Below are 17,353 nucleotides of genomic sequence, written 5' to 3'. Positions count from 1 at the left end.
TGGATGATAGCAGCGAATCAGATGACGATACTAATTGCATGTGTGTCAACTGCACCGATCTTTTTTCAAAGAACAGAAGCGTGTGCTTGTGTGAACAGTGATGACGGACGATTCACTTGGCAACTTTGCTTGTAGACTAAGCCTAGAATGGGTTTAAGCGTTCAAAATACTTTTATAAATTTTTGGCACGTTTTTTCCTGTAGCTATATTTTAAAAAAATGTTATGCGATGTATAGTTCGTCACCAGTAAATATGGGTGTATATCCCATTTCTAAAACATCATGTAGGTAAAATTGCTAGATTTTGGCACCTTTTTTTTGCAATTTCCTTCTAATAGTACAATACCTTTGTGAGTTTTAAGAACAATTTCGAATCAATTCGTGTTCTAGGATGATCTCGAAAAAATTCCTAAAACTTAAGTATCCCATTTTATCCAACATTCTCTGACAAAGCTGCCTCCTTCTATGTCCATCTCTGCTTTCTCGAGCCGTGCCTCGCCTGCACCCCAATCCCCACCTCACTGTCGGATTTGAAATTCCCCACCAATACCTCTCTGCCCCCGACCTATGTCACCCCCCCACGCGTAGGTGAATGTGTCTATGCACGTGCATGTGTACATTTGTTCTTTGTATGTGTAATGCGAGCAAGGATTGAGGGGGGGCGGAGTCTGGGTCACGTGAGGAGAGGGAGGAGTAGGGTCACGTGGGGGAGAGGATTTAGGGAGAGAAGGGGTTCGGGGAGTTGAGACGGAGTGAAACGGGAGGAGGCCACGCTGGGCAGTAAGGGGAGAGTGGCGCGATCGCCACGCGTCAGGAGACGTCAGGAGACGTCGGCACCGTCGGCCATCGGTGTCAGGACGCAGAGGGCTAGCGGGCTGTGGAAGGCTAGCTGCAGAGCGGAGCAGCAGTGAGGCTGCAGAGCGGAGCAGCAGTGTGGCTGCAGGGCGGAGCAGCAGTGAGGCTGCAGAACGGAGCAGCAGAGTGGCTGTGCAGTGATCGTCGGAGGAGACGTGGGCCTGAGCGAGGATGCCATGTGAGTGAGATTCTACGAACCCAAATAAAGGACAACGGAGATCGACACTGAGAAAGAGTCCTTTATTACATTGGTGTCAGAAGTGAAACGGCATGTCAAAACAGCTCAGAAGAAAGAACGTCCCTTCACCATCTTCTGCAGCATCTTCTGACGACGACCTCCCTCCAGCGGTGGCGCTACCGACGATGGAGGGGGTAAGCGACACTGGTACGAGCGACGGTCCGGGCGTGCAGGACGTTGCCGCTTCGGTGGGTCCATCCGCGCGAGTGGACGCTGATGAAGGATGGCGACAGGTGGTGGCCCAACTGGAGGCACTGAAGACAGTGTTGGCGCAGTTGTGCGACCTCGTGACGCCGGCGACGACTTTGGGGAGGCCCAGCGGGGAACAGCGGGCCGGGGCCTTGCTGATGCCTTCAGCTCTCTCCACCACGCGGCACGAGGACGCCATCTTGGGCGTGGCCGCGGAGGAACGGCGGGAAGCCGCCATCTTGCGCTCTCCACCGCGGGGAGCCGCCATCTTGAACACATTGCGGAGTGATGCCATCTTGTCGCTGCCGCATGAGCCACCATCAACGGAGGACGGCAGAGCAAGGACCCGCAGCCGTCATTTAACAACTGTTAAAGAGTTCTCCATCGGCGGCGATTGAAGCGCGTTCGCCTGCCGATTTCAAGCGGCTGTACGATCCGCCAAATGGACGGACGCGGAGGCCCTGGAAGTCCTACCAACACTTCTCGACGACGAGTCCGTCAGGTTTTTCCGCTCCATCAAGGCCGACAAGAAGAGGACGCTGCAGGGTGTCTTCGAGGAAATGGCGGATGCGTATGAGCCTCCGGACGATGTTCATCGTAGATTCGTACAGCGGCAACAGGCGCCCGAAGAATCGCCGGTGGCATTCCGGGGCGTTGTTCTGGAACTGGCGATGGCCGCATACCCCGAGATGGAGTCGGATTTATTGGAACCCCTTGTGTTGGGCAAGATGCTGGAATTATCTAGAGACTTGGGGATCCCCATGCCGGTGTGCAGCCATGATAAGTTGACGTCCCGGGCTGCAGCTAAGTGCTTGGATGCTCTGTTTAACCTCCGACGCTGAAAACAGGTGTCAGCTTGGACGGGGGGCCCCATCGTCGAAGGCGGTGCTACGTGGTGGGATCCTAAGAAGGCGGTCTACGTTCCTGACGACAAGGGTCCGCAGGAGTTGACGGCCGCCTCCGCCCAGTGGCCTGCTCGGGGGGGAACGGGGCTGAGGTCCGGGCCGCCGACGCGGGAGCGTCGGGACAGAGGGGGTGCCGCGCGCCGAAACGACGTGGAGTGTTTCCGCTACGGCCGTAAGGGCCACTTCGCCAGGGATTGTTGGGCTCGCATCCCGGGGCCGCCCCAGCAGGAGGCCTCGACCACGGACGTGACGCGAAAGGACCATCCAGGACAGACGAACCAGCCATGACGCAGGCGGATGCGGCGAATCCTGCTCTGGGTAGGCCTACCACGGCGACGGGGACACTTGACCCCGCTGCCCCTCCAACCTCACCATGGACACGGTTGCGGGAGACCCCGGACTTGGGTCTCTCTGGGGAATGGGACCTTGGCGTTGACGGGCCTCCAACAGCAGCGGGCGGTTCTAATCCCGTCGCTCTTAAAACCCTGTCGCGTTCTCGGTCTGTGGGGGGGCCGCCGCCCGTTCGGGACGGGCCGGCGACCCGCACGCGTTCCAAATCCCTTTCCTTTCGTTGATTATGTTCTTGTTCTTGTTGTTCTTGTTATCGTTGTTGTTATCATTGTTATATTCTTCGTTGTCCGGTGATGCCAGATGGTTAAAATGTTGCTCGCATTATTTTATCATATTTATTGCAGCCGGGGACGGCTGGGTTTTCATCAGGGGGGGGGGGGGGTCGTGTAATGCGAGCAAGGATTGAGGGGGGGTGGAGTCTGGGTCACGTGAGGAGAGGGAGGAGTAGGGTCATGTGGGGGAGAGGATTTAGGGAGAGAACCGGAAGGGGTTCGGGGAGTTGAGACGGAGTGAAACGGGAGGAGGCCACGCTGGGCAGTAAGGGGAGAGTGGCGCGATCGCCACGCGTCGGGAGACGTCGGCACCGTCGGCCATCGGTGTCAGGACGCAGAGGGCTAGCGGGCTGTGGAAGGCTAGCTGCAGAGCGGAGCAGCAGTGAGGCTGCAGAGCGGAGCAGCAGTGTGGCTGCAGGGCGGAGCAGCAGTAAGGCTGCAGAACGGAGCAGCAGAGTGGCTGTGGAGTGATCGTCGGAAGAGACGCGGGCCTGAGCGAGGACGCCGTGTGAGTGAGATTCTGCGAACCCAAATAAAGGACAACGGAGATCGACACTGAGAAAGAGTCCTTTATTACATATGTAAAGTTGCATGCATATGTATGTATTTCTGTAGGCATCCGTGTATTATTCAGAATGCAGTGGTTCATGCACTTGCTATGAACCCAGCCACATAAATCGTATAAATGCCCATGCCACACATCAGTCGTGTGTGGTATCAAAACCTATTGAGCCTTTCTTAAATTGACTTGGCCTCAAATATATGCACAGTGCATTCTTCGCATGATTCCTGCAATCCATAATTTAGAAGGCAATAGATGGTGGATCTTGTAGAATTTTTTTTTTATTCCAAACCTGCTGAGATGCTCGACGGCCAGGAGAGAACAATAAAATGACATATCTGCATACATTCCATCCCTTCTATTCATGCATTTTCTCTTCCTGCATGTATAGACACTCTTTATAAGAGTCCTAATATTCAGACGTTCATAGGAACACTCTCTCTTTTACATCTTATCATTGTCATAAGCATCAAAAGCAACATCAGCAGCAGTAGCAAAACAGTAACATCAACCTGATTATCATTATGATCATTATACACATCATCATCATCATCAATAACCTCATCTACATTACCATTGCTATTATCATTACAATTATAATTCTCATCTACATATTTTTTATCCTGTGAATATGTGTGATTGTTTACAGTCTGCCACTTTTTACATAGTTTGGAGAAATAAAAAAGGTGTTCTAACCGTTGTGTGTGAAACGTATATATTGCAACAACCAGCAATTTCTGCCGACATTTACCTTCCGAAAGCAAGGTCATTGTCTACTTCACTTCTGAGATCTCTGAAGAACTTGATGGTTGCTTTTGTTGCCACATCGACAGCTGTTTGATGCAGATAGTAGTGTGGTGAAAAGAGTTTAAGGGAACCGTCTTTGTTCATACCCCCCTTAGCTTCGGTCAACCTTGTCATATCGAGAAGCCCTCCATGGCTGCACTTCCCTGCAACATATAAACAATTATTTGTACTTTTGTATAGATGTAAAATAATCTTTCACCTACACGCAATGATCAGAGTGGTGTAGTATGGTTACAACAATGAGGACACGGTAGGTATTAGTGAGGTAAGGAAGGAAAGGGGATACCTTTGTAGTTCTAATATGTCCACAACAAATTCAACACAGGAAGATACAACTGACTTGAGCGATGCAAGTTTCACTTCAATATATCCAACAAGCAGACCCAAGTAATTGTAGACAAACAAAGATATTTCACATGAAAAAAGCCATGGCAGTTGGTAGCTGATTTAACGTTAATTTGAAGCAACACATTCAAATTCCAAACGAATCAAATTGATTAAATGAATGTCACCATTTTAGATTATGCATGAACTATCATCGTAATAGATGGTGTACTGGGAGTTGGGGGAAAGGATAGAAAGTAAACAGTGACAAATGTCTCTAAAACCGCAAAGTCACGTTGAGAAACAGGAGAAGCATAAAAAGATACGGCGATGCGAGGCTTAGGATTGAACACACTTACTTATTTCAAACCATTCGGAAAGGAATGATAAAAAAGAACACGAAACATAAAACAGTGCGAATGAAGGCAACAAAAAGAAAGAGATCAGAAATGCACAAATAGTAGATGTATCAGTAAAATATGAAACAATAACTAATTATAAATAAAGAATGTTGTGATTAGTGGAGTTATTTTGTGCAGATTTGTATATAAAAATTTACTATGATTATGACTGACTCTCAAATAAAAACCAAAGAGTAAAGAGTAGGCAGTCTCCAAAAGTTACACAGGACAGACCCATGTCTGTGATTTGTCAGCGAGCCTGCAACATGTAACAAAGTCTAGAAGTGAACCTAGCCCAGCACAAACACTGTGGTGACATCACTATGAGTTAGTAGCAAATGTCAGCTGTTGTTGTATGTATGTATGCATTTAAGGTGACATTGAATTAGATCTCTGCTTGATTGACCTGGTCAAGGCCTATGATGCCATCAATAGGCCAGGACTGAATTCCAGACCCTATACTCATAATTATTTAGGAAGTCAATGTTGGTGGGCAGGCCCTGATAAACCTGCGTGGCGAGGAGTCAGAACTATTTCTGTTCAATTCTAGATTTGAAGCTTTCGTGACTGCAATGATTCATATTCTTAGGTTTTTTCGGTAAAGTCACGTAGGTAAAAAATTAAAATTAAAATTAATAAAAGTAAAATAAAATACAAATAAAAATAAAAATCACGACGTTTCGGAGGCAACACAAGCTTCCGTCTTCAGGTGGAACCATCACAGCCCGACAGCTGTATCAAGTAAATGAGAGATTACAAGAGATACCACTCCGTATATATAATGGTTGAGGGGGGGGAAGGGCCAGGAACGGCCCACTTTTTATTATTATGGTAAGGTGCGGCTTGAGACTACGAATAGACTACATAACAAATGACTGAGCCTTTATTATGGAGAGGTGCGGTTTGTGACTACGCCTAGCCTACATAACAAAATGCTGCAAATGAGACCGAGCCTCTGCCATGTAGATGGTAATAGACTACATAACAAATGACTGAGCCTTTATTATGGAGAGGTTCGGTTTGTGATTACGCCTAGCCTACATAAAAGTGTGAAAAAAGAAGCTTAACCTGGTAAAACAAAACTGGCTGTCTATCAATAACCTGTAATAGTTGTCTGTCAAATAAGATGGTCCAAATAAGTGTAGTTAAATCTTTTTTGCATGGTTAAGTTGTAGCAATGATCGGCCGTTGCCGATCATTGCTACAACTCTGTGGGCTCTCATGAAATTGTCTTTTCCGAGACCAAGGTGCTCTGCAAACCTCCTGGCTACCATCAAAGGTTTGTACATGAAGCCATACAAATATGCAAACACAGACATAATTTCAACCGTGATGATGGTTACAAACTGAGTAATCATTGGAAAGATGTGATTAACCATGCAAAAAAGTATTTCCAGAAATGGTGGTGTCAGTATCTCATCACTGCTCATCAGACAAATATTTCACATGCTCTATCGCTGAAATTAATACATGATCCACTAACTTGACCTTGAAGGCAAGTCTCTGGATTGCTGACTACCTTACCTGAAAATGAACCGTACCATGCAACTTACATTTTCCTTTAGGCTTTGGGACAGCAATATTCCCAATCTTCTGAGATGAATAATATCCGCTGGTAAGAAGGCTTTTCGAATTTATTTCCGGTCTTATATTGTTTACACAATTTGTCCCACAGTTTGTGCATGTGCGCACATCTGGTCCTTAAGCGAATGAAGAAATAAAGGCCACAACATACAAATCCATGAACAAATGAGAGCCAATTCACATAAACACAAACAAACTGGAGGGAGAAGGGAAGCAAAAACATTATGAGCACTGCATTGTGAAGTATAATCTGAGTTAATTTGACACATTAAAACCCATCAATTACAATACAATTATTCAAATCTGTGATAATTGTTAGACCCCTTGATTAAGTAACGTTTATGTATAGGATACATTTATATCATATTAATAACGAGTTTCAATTCCCTTTATCTGCATCCCCTCAATCACAAAAAATACAGATAATTTGGCAATCGAGCTCATTCACTCCTTTTATATGTTTAAAATAAAAAATAGCACGAAACAAAAGTAGTCGAGTGGAGTCGTACTGTGTAAACCAGGGTCAGGAAAATAATTGTAATTGTTTAAACTGACACAGAAGTGAAAAAGCTCACCTCTCAATGTTTTTGGCTACCCCTTGTACCATACTTTTTGCTTGTATTTCTGTTTATGTAGGTAATAAATACGTTCATAATCAACGATTTTTGGGTTTAGATCGCGTTATTTATAGATGTGTCGTAACCCTCCACCACCCGACACGGCCAATCAGTAAAAAAGTGTCACGTTGACAAAAGACAAATAGTTCACTGCTTGAGCCCACCGGTGTGTTGAAGCGTGAAACCACAACATTTACAATTTGAGTACGACGTTTCGCTGGTAATTGCATCCAGCATCATCGGGCAATTCGCCAGAATGGTGAGGCTCTGCTGTGTCTCCCGTTCTTATATAGAGCAGCAGCAGGGTGACGTCATCATTAACTCATTAACTCATCAGGTGCAAAGATTTGAGGGGGGGGTTATTGTAATTATATACTTGATTAGTAATAAGGCTATTGTTACGATGCGAGTTGTAGATTAGTAATCATTTGGAATGTGTTCTATTGTGATTATGCTACATTAATAATCAGTTAGTGCTTGTTTCCCTTATAAGGAATTGTTATGCATCGTATTTAATAATATGCTTCCAGGCCGCACTAAGCCTGTAGCTGTCTGAGCGATTAAAGTTATTTCTGTTTCTGTCAATCTCAATGGATTCTCTAATTAGTCTGTCGGCAGTGGCAGGACATGCTTGCCAACAGGGACACTCAATTGATTTTGACAACGTTGAAGTGTTGTGTAAAACTAGTTACTACTGGCAAAGACTAATTAGAGAATCCATTGAAATTGAGAGAAACAGAAATAACTTTAATCGCTCAGACAGCTACAGGCTTAGTGCGGCCTGGAAGCATATTATTAAATAAGATGCATTACAATTCCTTATAAGGGAAACAAGCACTAACTGATTATTAATGTAGCATAATCACAATAGAACACATTCCAAATGATTACTAATCTACAACTCGCATCGTAACAATAGCCTTATTACTAATCAAGTATATAATTACAATAACCCCCCCCTCAAATCTTTGCACCTGATGAGTTAATGAGTTAATGATGACGTCACCCTGCTGCTACTCTATATAAGAACGGGAGACACAGCAGAGCCTCACCATTCTGGCGAATTGCCCGATGATGCTGGATGCAATTACCAGCGAAACGTCGTACTCAAATTGTAAATGTTGTGGTTTCACGCTTCAACACACCGGTGGGCTAAAGCAGTGAACTATTTGTCTTTTGTCAACGTGACACTTTTTTACTGATTGGCCGTGTCGGGTGGTGGAGGTTTATGACACATTTATAAATAACGCGATCTAAACCCAAAAATCGTTGATTATGAACAATATTGGTCGCGAAAGCCTACGTGTTAAATAAATACATTAAGACAAAATTACATAGTAAACATATTTTCTTAGAATTTATTCAAATGTAATGCAATATTTAGTAATATGCAATTTACCAGCAACTTCTTTTTCTGAGAAATCATTGCTAAATATGTTATCTTTTGGCTTTGTGTTTCCCATTTCAATCCAGTTTGAATGGCTGTAGAAATCCTAAAACAGATAAAATCGTCAACGGAAATTGCACATCAATATCGTATACTTATAAATAGAATGAGTTATTACCAGTGCAACTTCATTCACACCGTACATAGCCAACCGTGCTCATCGAAGGTGTGGGGGAAGAATAACCAACTAAACAGAAAAAGCAGTTCTATGATAATACATTTTATTTTATATGCATTGCTGTATATGGATATGTTACAGAACTATTCTAAATCTCTTTAGTTATTGAAACATACTCTTTCAAATACACTATGAGATTCGGAAGTAATTAATTCTTGCATTGTGTGTCTGTCGGGGGCGGAGAGAGGGACTTAACCGAAAGAACCAAAGAATAATTCCTGCAGTCACGAAAGCTCCAAAGTTGAGATTGAACCACTTCTACGGGGAAGTTTTAAGCTTATCTTTTTTCTCTCTCTCTGGCTTTTTGTTTTCTCTCTCTGCCTGTGTCCTCTCTTTGGAATTTTCACACTTAAATTCTAACTTAGCAATCTTTGAAATACGTAATCAACCGGGCTATGCGTTAATTGTGTTGACCGACTCTCTGTGTTGCATTACATTACATTTCGATATTTTACTAGGTTCATTATTTTTAGTGTGTCTTTCTCCTAATTTTCAAGCTTGCGTACTGTACCACGTCGTCGTCTTGCTTACCGTACCACGTCGTCGTCCACTCATTGACATGCTAATTTTTTCTCTGCCCCCTCCCTCTCTCCGCCCCCGCCCCCTCTCCATATTTAAGGCCTCGTCACAGAAACGACCTCTCTCTTTCTGCTGATACGTGTTCTCTCTCTGTGTGTCTTTGTGATGTCTGTCTGCTTGTGTGTCTGTCTATAGTTTTCTGGTTAGATTTTTGTTGCTATTTCTTTTATACCTGATGATTGCTTGTGTTGCAATCGAAACGTCGTAGTATGCTATTATTTTATTTATTATTTTATCTTTATACGTGACTTAACCGAAATAACCAAAGAATGTTAAATTCAGATTACTAATGACGCGGTTGATGAATACTCATGCTAAATTAAACATTTAAACACAAAATGCTCAGATTTGTGGATGTTTGTGTGCAGTGACAAATGTGATGACTGATAGAAATGTGCTTCTGCATTCTAATTATTATTTGTTATTTACATTACAAATGTGTAGAGTTTTTTTCCCTATCTCAATATAAGTGTAGTGCACATACCTGCAATGTGTGGAGAATGGTTCCCGTCAGCTGTCGTGCTGTGATGTAGTCCACAGTTGTTATTTCATTTTTCCTGAGCAATGCAATTAATCTGTTTCGATTCCCGATCATTATCTCGAGGGCACCTACGAACTTCTCTGCATCAAAATGGTATCTTGGATCATTTTTCGTGTTTTTTTCTGAATCTGTGTTTGCATTCGATGTTAAAATGACATCCTTCGCGAGATTATAGCTCGGGGTACCTTTGTAGTTTACCTTGTAGCCAGTTATGGATTCTTTTGCCTGCAAGTAAAAATTACAACAATAAATATGCAGTAATTAAAAACTTACTACCTAGATGTTTTAAAATCTACATTAGTGGGGATATGACAAGAGCGTTGAACTAATTCATAACATTGCAAATAAACATACCAGTAGGGGGCGGTTCAGTACGTACATTTTCCAGGTCAAAATAAGGGCCACTTCAAGAAATATCAAGCAATGGCTCTCTTATGAAGAGACTGACCCCGAATTGCATTGGTGAGTCGTCGTTCTTTAAGCAAGAACAATATAATTGTCTCCCGTCGAAGGCTGCATGTCTGCTGTGTGGAGCAGCCAGGCAGCTAAAACATATCGGGCTGCAACAATTTAAGTTCAAGGAATCTCTGCTCCTCTTGCACCAAGAAGCCTGTTTAAAATGGTTTTGCATATGTTCACTACAATTTGGATGAGAATATAACCAGATATACATATATTGTATTGTAGAAAGGAATGCTTCCAATGGAGAAGCTACATTATATATAGTGGTACGTGAATTTCATTTCGAGAAAACGTTTGGGTCATATAGATTAAACATTCGCTCTTGCTTGAATTAGTCACATCTCAATGATACAATATCACATTGACTATTGCTAACATTATTTAAAATTTTCTTGAAATTCAGTGACAGACGATGTACAGTAGGTGTATGAAGTATCATATCATCAGCATGAAAGTATCATATCTTAGAATTAATCAAAACCTGAGCCAACATTATTTATGTATTAATAAACAAAAAATGAAACAGATGGCGTGACATATTTTGCAATCAGTTTACACCATGGAAATGGAGGTGAATAACACACTCCCGTTCCTGGATATTTTACTTGGGCATGGCCTAAATGGTAAAATAACACACAGCGTTTAAAGAAAGCAATCGCACACTGATGCCTATCTGAATGCGAAATCGCATCATCACCCAGCTCAGAAATCCTCTCTTACCAAGACGCTCATACATAGGGCTAAAACAGTGTCAGATGATGAAAGTCTAGTGAGAGAGATTAAACATGTTAAAGAAGCAATAAGACAGAATGGCTACAATAATGCTCAAATTAACAGAGCACTAAATGCCAAATCACGATCGCAAAGCAACACTGCTGAAAGCGATCAGATTATTAAAACAATAAAAATACCATTTATCTCAGGAGTAACTGACAAATTAGCCCGTGTTTTGCAAAAGCAAAACATTACAGTAAGATTTGGTACAGTACACAAAATTCAACAACTAGTAACGTGCACTAAAGACGAATTACCTAAATTATCAACAGAAGGTGTATTTCGGATTAATTGTGTATGTGGCAGATGCTATATTGGACAGACAGGGCGTAACGTTAGTGTAAGACTAAAAGAACACCAGAGAAATATTAAACTATCGCAAACACAACTATCGGCAGTGGCAGAACATGCTTGCCAACAGGGACACTCAATTGATTTTGACAACGTTGAAGTGTTGTGTAAAACTAGTTACTACTGGCAAAGACTAATTAGAGAATCCATTGAGATTGAGAGAAACAGAAATAACTTTAATCGCTCAGACAGCTACAGGCTTAGTGCGGCCTGGAAGCGTATTATTAAATAAGATGCATTACAATTCCTTATAAGGGAAACAAGCACTAACTGATGATTAATGTAGCATAATCACAATAGAACACATTCCAAATGATTACTAATCTACAACTCGCATCGTAACAATAGCCTTATGACTGATCAAGTATATAATTACAATAACCCCCCCCCCCCCTCAAATCTTTGCACCTGATGAGTTAATGAGTTAATGATGACGTCACCCTGCTGCTGCTCTATATAAGAACGGGAGACACAGCAGAGCCTCACCATTCTGGCGAATTGCCCGATGATGCTGGATGCAATTACCAGCGAAACGTCGTACTCAAATTGTAAATGTTGTGGTTTCATGCTTCAACACACCGGTGGGCTAAAGCAGTGAACTATTTGTCTTTTGTCAACGTGACACTTTTTTACTATATTTTGCAATGTTTGATTCTTTATATTTTTCCGGAAATATCTTTAATATACGTAATTATAACTTCATCAACTAACGACAACATTCTTGATTTGAAGCTTACGTGACTGCAGGAATCCATACTCTCTGGTTCTTTCGGTAAAGTCACGTAGAGAAAAAAAAAAGAATAAAATGAAACACGATGTTTCGGTCGCAACACAAGCGTCCGTCTTCAGGTGTGAAAAAATTATCTGCTCTTGTGGCTTTATATAGGCACGGGAAGGAAGAGGGAAGGGGTGGGGAAGGAGTTTGGCTGTGGGAGTTCACAGGGGGGGGGGAGGGTTTGTGGCGTGCATGGACGGGTAGGGCTAGAGAAATTAGCAAGTAAATGGACTTGTAGTACAAGTCATAATCGGACGATGACTGCCGGGTGGGTGAGTGAGGATGACGACAACTGGGTGGGTGAGGACGACGACAACCAGGTGGGTGAGTGAGGACGACATCAACCGGGTGAGAGAGAGAGGACGACAACAACCGGGTGGGTGAGTGAAAATCATCGCAGTTAAAACTTGACGTGGTTTATCACATCCTTTCAATGATTTCTCAATCTGAAACCATCTTCTCGATTAAAGTCTTGTCTGTGTTTGTATATATGGATAGCTTTATGAACAGATGTCTGACGGTGGCCCGAGGGTTTGCAGAGCACCATGGTCTCGAAGAAAACAATGTCATGTGTGCCCACAGCATTGAAACAATGATCCGCCACTGCCGAGGAGTTGGTTCTGCCGTGTTTCAAATCCGCTTTGTGTTCGCGCACCCGGTCTGAGACGCGTGGCTTCGTTTCACCAATGTAACTGCTGCAACAGACACAGCTCAGCTTTTCGACAATAGGACATTGCATGTCTGGAATCGCATCCTTCACCGATGGGATCAAATCAAGCATTTTGTGTACTGTATTGAACCGAACTTGGATCTTGAGTTTGTTTACGATTTTGGCAATGATTTTGGTGACCCCTGTTATGTATGGTAAAGTGATTGTTTTGATTGGGTCCTCAGATGGTTCTATACCCATGGTTGGGGATGCAGCTTTGCGGATTGTGCGGTCAGAATATCCATTCCTCCTGAGAGCCTGGCATACATGTTCAAGCTCACTGGCTAGGTGGTGCTGGTCGGAGATGCAATGAGCCCAAATGGTGTAGTGTTTTGATGAGGGAATTCTTCTGGGCTGGATGGTGGTGGGAGTCAGCCTTTAGATAGGAATCCATGTGGGTGGCTTTCTTATAGACAGAGTGTCCCAACGAGCCATCAGGTCTATTCTTGATCAAAACATCCAGGAATGGTAGCTTGCCATAATTTTCCACTTCCATGGTGAATCTGATAGATGGGTGTATGGAATTGATTTGTTTGAGAAATTGGTGTATTGCCATCCGGCCATGTGGCCAGATGGCGAACGTGTCATCTACGTATCTCTTCCACAAGGCAGGACGGTGGGTGAATGTCTGGAGGGCATCTGTCTCAAATGTCTCCATGAAAATGTTCGCTACCATTGATTATAGGGGAGAGCCCATTGGGGTATCTTCATTTCTGTTTGTAGAAAGTACCATTCCAGGTGAAGTAAGTGTTGGTAAGGCAGTGCCTTACGAACGAAGGTACATCAGGATCCAATCCCTGTTGGACTAGGTCTTCAATGATTGCAACATAATCAGGTACGGGTACCTTGGTGAAAAGAGAGACTACATCGAAACTGACAAGTAAATCATCAGGGGACAGTGACATGTCCTTGATTAGTGAAACCAAGTGGGCTTGAATTAAGTACAGCTGAGGCGGTCTTGCCCGTGAAGCGAAGGAGAGTCTCAGACAGAAATCATGCCTGTCTGTAAGTGGGTGAGTTAATGGTGGCTACGATAGGACGGAGTGGAGTACCCTATTTATGGATTTTTGGAAGGACGTAAAATCTGGGTGGTCTAGCAGTTGCAGGTTTTAGAAAGAGCTGTTTGGTGCGTTCGATTCAGGAAGTCGAATTAGTGATGATTTTGTTGGTTTTAGTAGCCAAGCTATTGGTAGGGTCTCTGTTAATTTTGGTATTGCAGCCATCATTGAGAAGGTCCTAGATTGTGTTGTTGTTGTATGTGGTTTTATCCATGATGACAGTGGCATTGCCCTTGTCGGCTTAGAGGATGACTATATCATCTCTCTTTTTTAATTGAGCGAGTTCAAAACGTTCGTCCTTGCTAATGTTGCTAATTAGGGTTATTAGCATTATTGAGGATAGCAGCTATTTCAGATTTTGCAATGTCTGCCCGGATGTGTCTCAGACATTTGAGGGCTACGTCGACCTGGGCAATGATGTCATCCACTGGGATGTGTTTTGGGGTAACTGCGAAATTCAACCCTTTTGCAAGTACCGATTTTAGGTTGTCAGAAATTGGGCTGGATGTTTTGATCGTGAAGAGACCTGATGGCTCGTTGGGACACTGTCTATAGGAAAGCCACCCACACGGATTCCTATCTAAAGCCTGACTCCCACCACCATCCAGCCCAGAAGAATTTCCTCATCAAAACACTACACCATAGGGCCCGTTGCATCTCCGACCAGCACCACCTAGCCAGTGAGCTTGAACACGTATGCCAGGCTCTCAGGAGGAATGGATATTCTGACCGCACAATCCGCAAAGCTGCATCCCCAACCATGGGTATAGAACCATCTGAGGACCCAAGCAAAACAATTACTTTACCATACATAGCAGGGGTCACCAAAATGATTGCCAAAATCGTAAACAAACTCAACATCCAAGTTCGGTTCAATACAGTACACAAAATTCGTGATTTGATCCCATCGGTGAAGGATGCGATTCCAGACATGCAATGTCTTCGTGTCGAAAAGCTGAGCTGTGTCTGCTGCAGCAGTTACATTGGTGAAACGAAGCCACGCGTCTCGGACCGGGTGCGCGAACACAAAGCGGATTGAAACACGGCAGTGGCGGATCATTGTTTCAATGCTGTGGGCACACATGACATTGTTTTCTTCGAGACCATGGTGCTCTGCAAACCCTCGGGCCACCTTCAGAGATTTGTTCATGAAGCCATCCAGATATACAAACACAGACAAAACTTTAATTGAGAAGATGGATTCAGATTGAGAAATCATTGAAAGGATGTGATAAACCACGTCAAGTTTTAACTGCTATGATTTTCACTCACCCACCCGGTTGTCGTTGTCCTCACTCACCCACCCGGTTGTTGTCGTCCTCTCTCACCCACCTGGTTGACGTCGTCCTCACTCACCCACCCGGTTGTCGTCGTCCTCACTCACCCACCGGTAGTCGTCGTCCGATTATGACTTGTACTACAAGTCCATTTACTTGCTAATTTCTCTAGCGCTACCCGTCCATGCACGCCACAAACCCTCCCCCCCTGTGAACTCCCACAGCCAAACTCCCCCCCCCCTTCCCTCTCCCTTCCCGTGCCTATATAAAGCCACAAGAGCAGATAATTTTTTCACACCTGAAGACGGACGCTTGTGTTGCGACCGAAACGTCGTGTTCTATTTTATTATTTTTCTATCTACGTTACTTTACTGAAAGAACCAGAGAGTAACGACAACATATTAAATACGTCATTTGATATGTTACGGATAATTCAGGGTATATTGAAAATGTGTGTTAAATATATTGCCGAAAATAAAATGTATATTTATATACTGTATTTAAAACGAATAAAATATGGCAACAAGTAGCGTGCAAGAATTTAGCTACACACGGTCTATGCCCACCAGACCAGAACAATCAATCGCACACGCTATCCAAACAGATTTGAACAAATCTGAAAGAGCTGCGTGTTTAATATATTATCGATTCAACAGGCGCAATGAGTAAAAAATTGACAACTATTTTTTATAAAGGAACATGTTTAATACCTCTTGATTTCATTATTGCATATGTTGTCGATAATTAAGCATACATTAAACACGTTATGTAATATGTTGCCGGTAATTGAAGATATCTTTTCACCTATAAATGTCATTGTTTGTCTGTCTGTGTGTCTGCGTATCTGTGTGTGGCCGAAACTTGCAAAGGATTTGGCTCACAAATGCTATCCAAACAGATTTGAACAAATCTGAAAGAGCTGCGTGTTTAATATATTATCGATTCAACAGGCGCAATGAGTAAAAAATTGACAACTATTTTTTATAAAGGAACATGTTTAATACCTCTTGATTTGATTATTGCATATGTTGTCGATAATTAAGCATACATTAAACACGTTATGTAATATGTTGCCGGTAATTGAAGATATCTTTTCACCTATAAATGTCATTGTTTGTCTGTCTGTGTGTCTGCGTATCTGTGTGTGGCCGAAACTTGCAAAGGATTTGGCTCACAAACCGTGGGGTTTATGTTTAAAAAATTAGCCAGGGAGCACGCCATAAGCCCCGTGCTGAGCCAGCACTATTCCGATTTCGCGTCCGTCACCTTTAAAGTTGTTTAATCTGCGATTTAGTGCTGTTTATGGTTATTTATTTATTAGCTAGTGCGTGCTCGACCACACCAACTAACACGCTTTCGGTGGGGGGGGGGGCTACCAAGTCACATGCGTTCGGTGGGGGTGAGGACACTGCGCAAGGTAACTTACACAGATTTACAGCTCCCTTCAACCATTTATTACCATGACTGTTTACTCATTACAAATTGCCTTTTATAGGTTTCATTTTACGACAGGGATTAAGACATGTTTTTTACCCTAAGTCTTTTCTCCCCGACTACCACTATCTTTGCTTTTCGCGAACACGTCTTTACGTGAGGCCATCACACTTATGCACACGTTTTCTCTTTAAAAATAGGTACATTTCAAAATATCACTGTCCTGTTCAGAAATACCAATTTTGAGGGGAAGAATAGCCTTTATCTGTACTCGTGAGGCATAACCAGCCACGTAATATCACTTGCTGCGCAGGGGCAAAACAATAAATATACTGAATGCTATTACGTCTTCATTCTATCATACTAGATGTTCGGGGGCGCCATAGGCGCCCCCTCACAAAAGCATTTCCGGCCTTCGGCCAGGAAAAGTCACAAAATTTTCACACGAACGATGCATTCACGCAAGCACCCGATGCTCCGTTTAGAAGTTTCATCTTATATTATATTATTCGTCAAAGAAAGATATATAAACATAGTCATAACTTCAACCGAGAAGTTGGATATAAATTGAGCAAGCATTGGAAGGATGTTATTAACCAGGTGAAGCCTTAACTGGTTGTGGTTGTTCCCATCCTACCTGCCGTTTACTAGTACATTTTTCCTA

General features: G+C 43.2%; 1 protein-coding gene across 1 annotated transcript in view; it reads right to left on the bottom strand.

The window, feature by feature from the left end:
- LOC144948957 (von Willebrand factor A domain-containing protein 7-like) overlaps positions 1-17,353 on the bottom strand; it is a 52,620-nt gene that overhangs the window by 28,277 nt on the left and 6,990 nt on the right. The window contains exons 2-5 of the mRNA XM_078878732.1: positions 9,793-10,074; positions 8,504-8,597; positions 6,457-6,603; positions 4,123-4,321 (exon numbers count right to left, since the gene is read on the bottom strand). Of these exons, the coding sequence (XP_078734858.1) occupies positions 4,123-4,321; positions 6,457-6,603; positions 8,504-8,597; positions 9,793-10,074 (722 nt within the window). The remainder of the gene's footprint in view (positions 1-4,122; positions 4,322-6,456; positions 6,604-8,503; positions 8,598-9,792; positions 10,075-17,353) is intronic.

The sequence above is a fragment of the Lampetra fluviatilis genome, chromosome 3 (assembly GCF_964198595.1).
Source record: "Lampetra fluviatilis chromosome 3, kcLamFluv1.1, whole genome shotgun sequence".
Lineage (NCBI taxonomy): Eukaryota > Metazoa > Chordata > Hyperoartia > Petromyzontiformes > Petromyzontidae > Lampetra > Lampetra fluviatilis.
The sequence above is the reverse complement of the archived record's forward strand: the minus strand, read 5'-3'. Positions and strand labels throughout refer to the sequence as shown.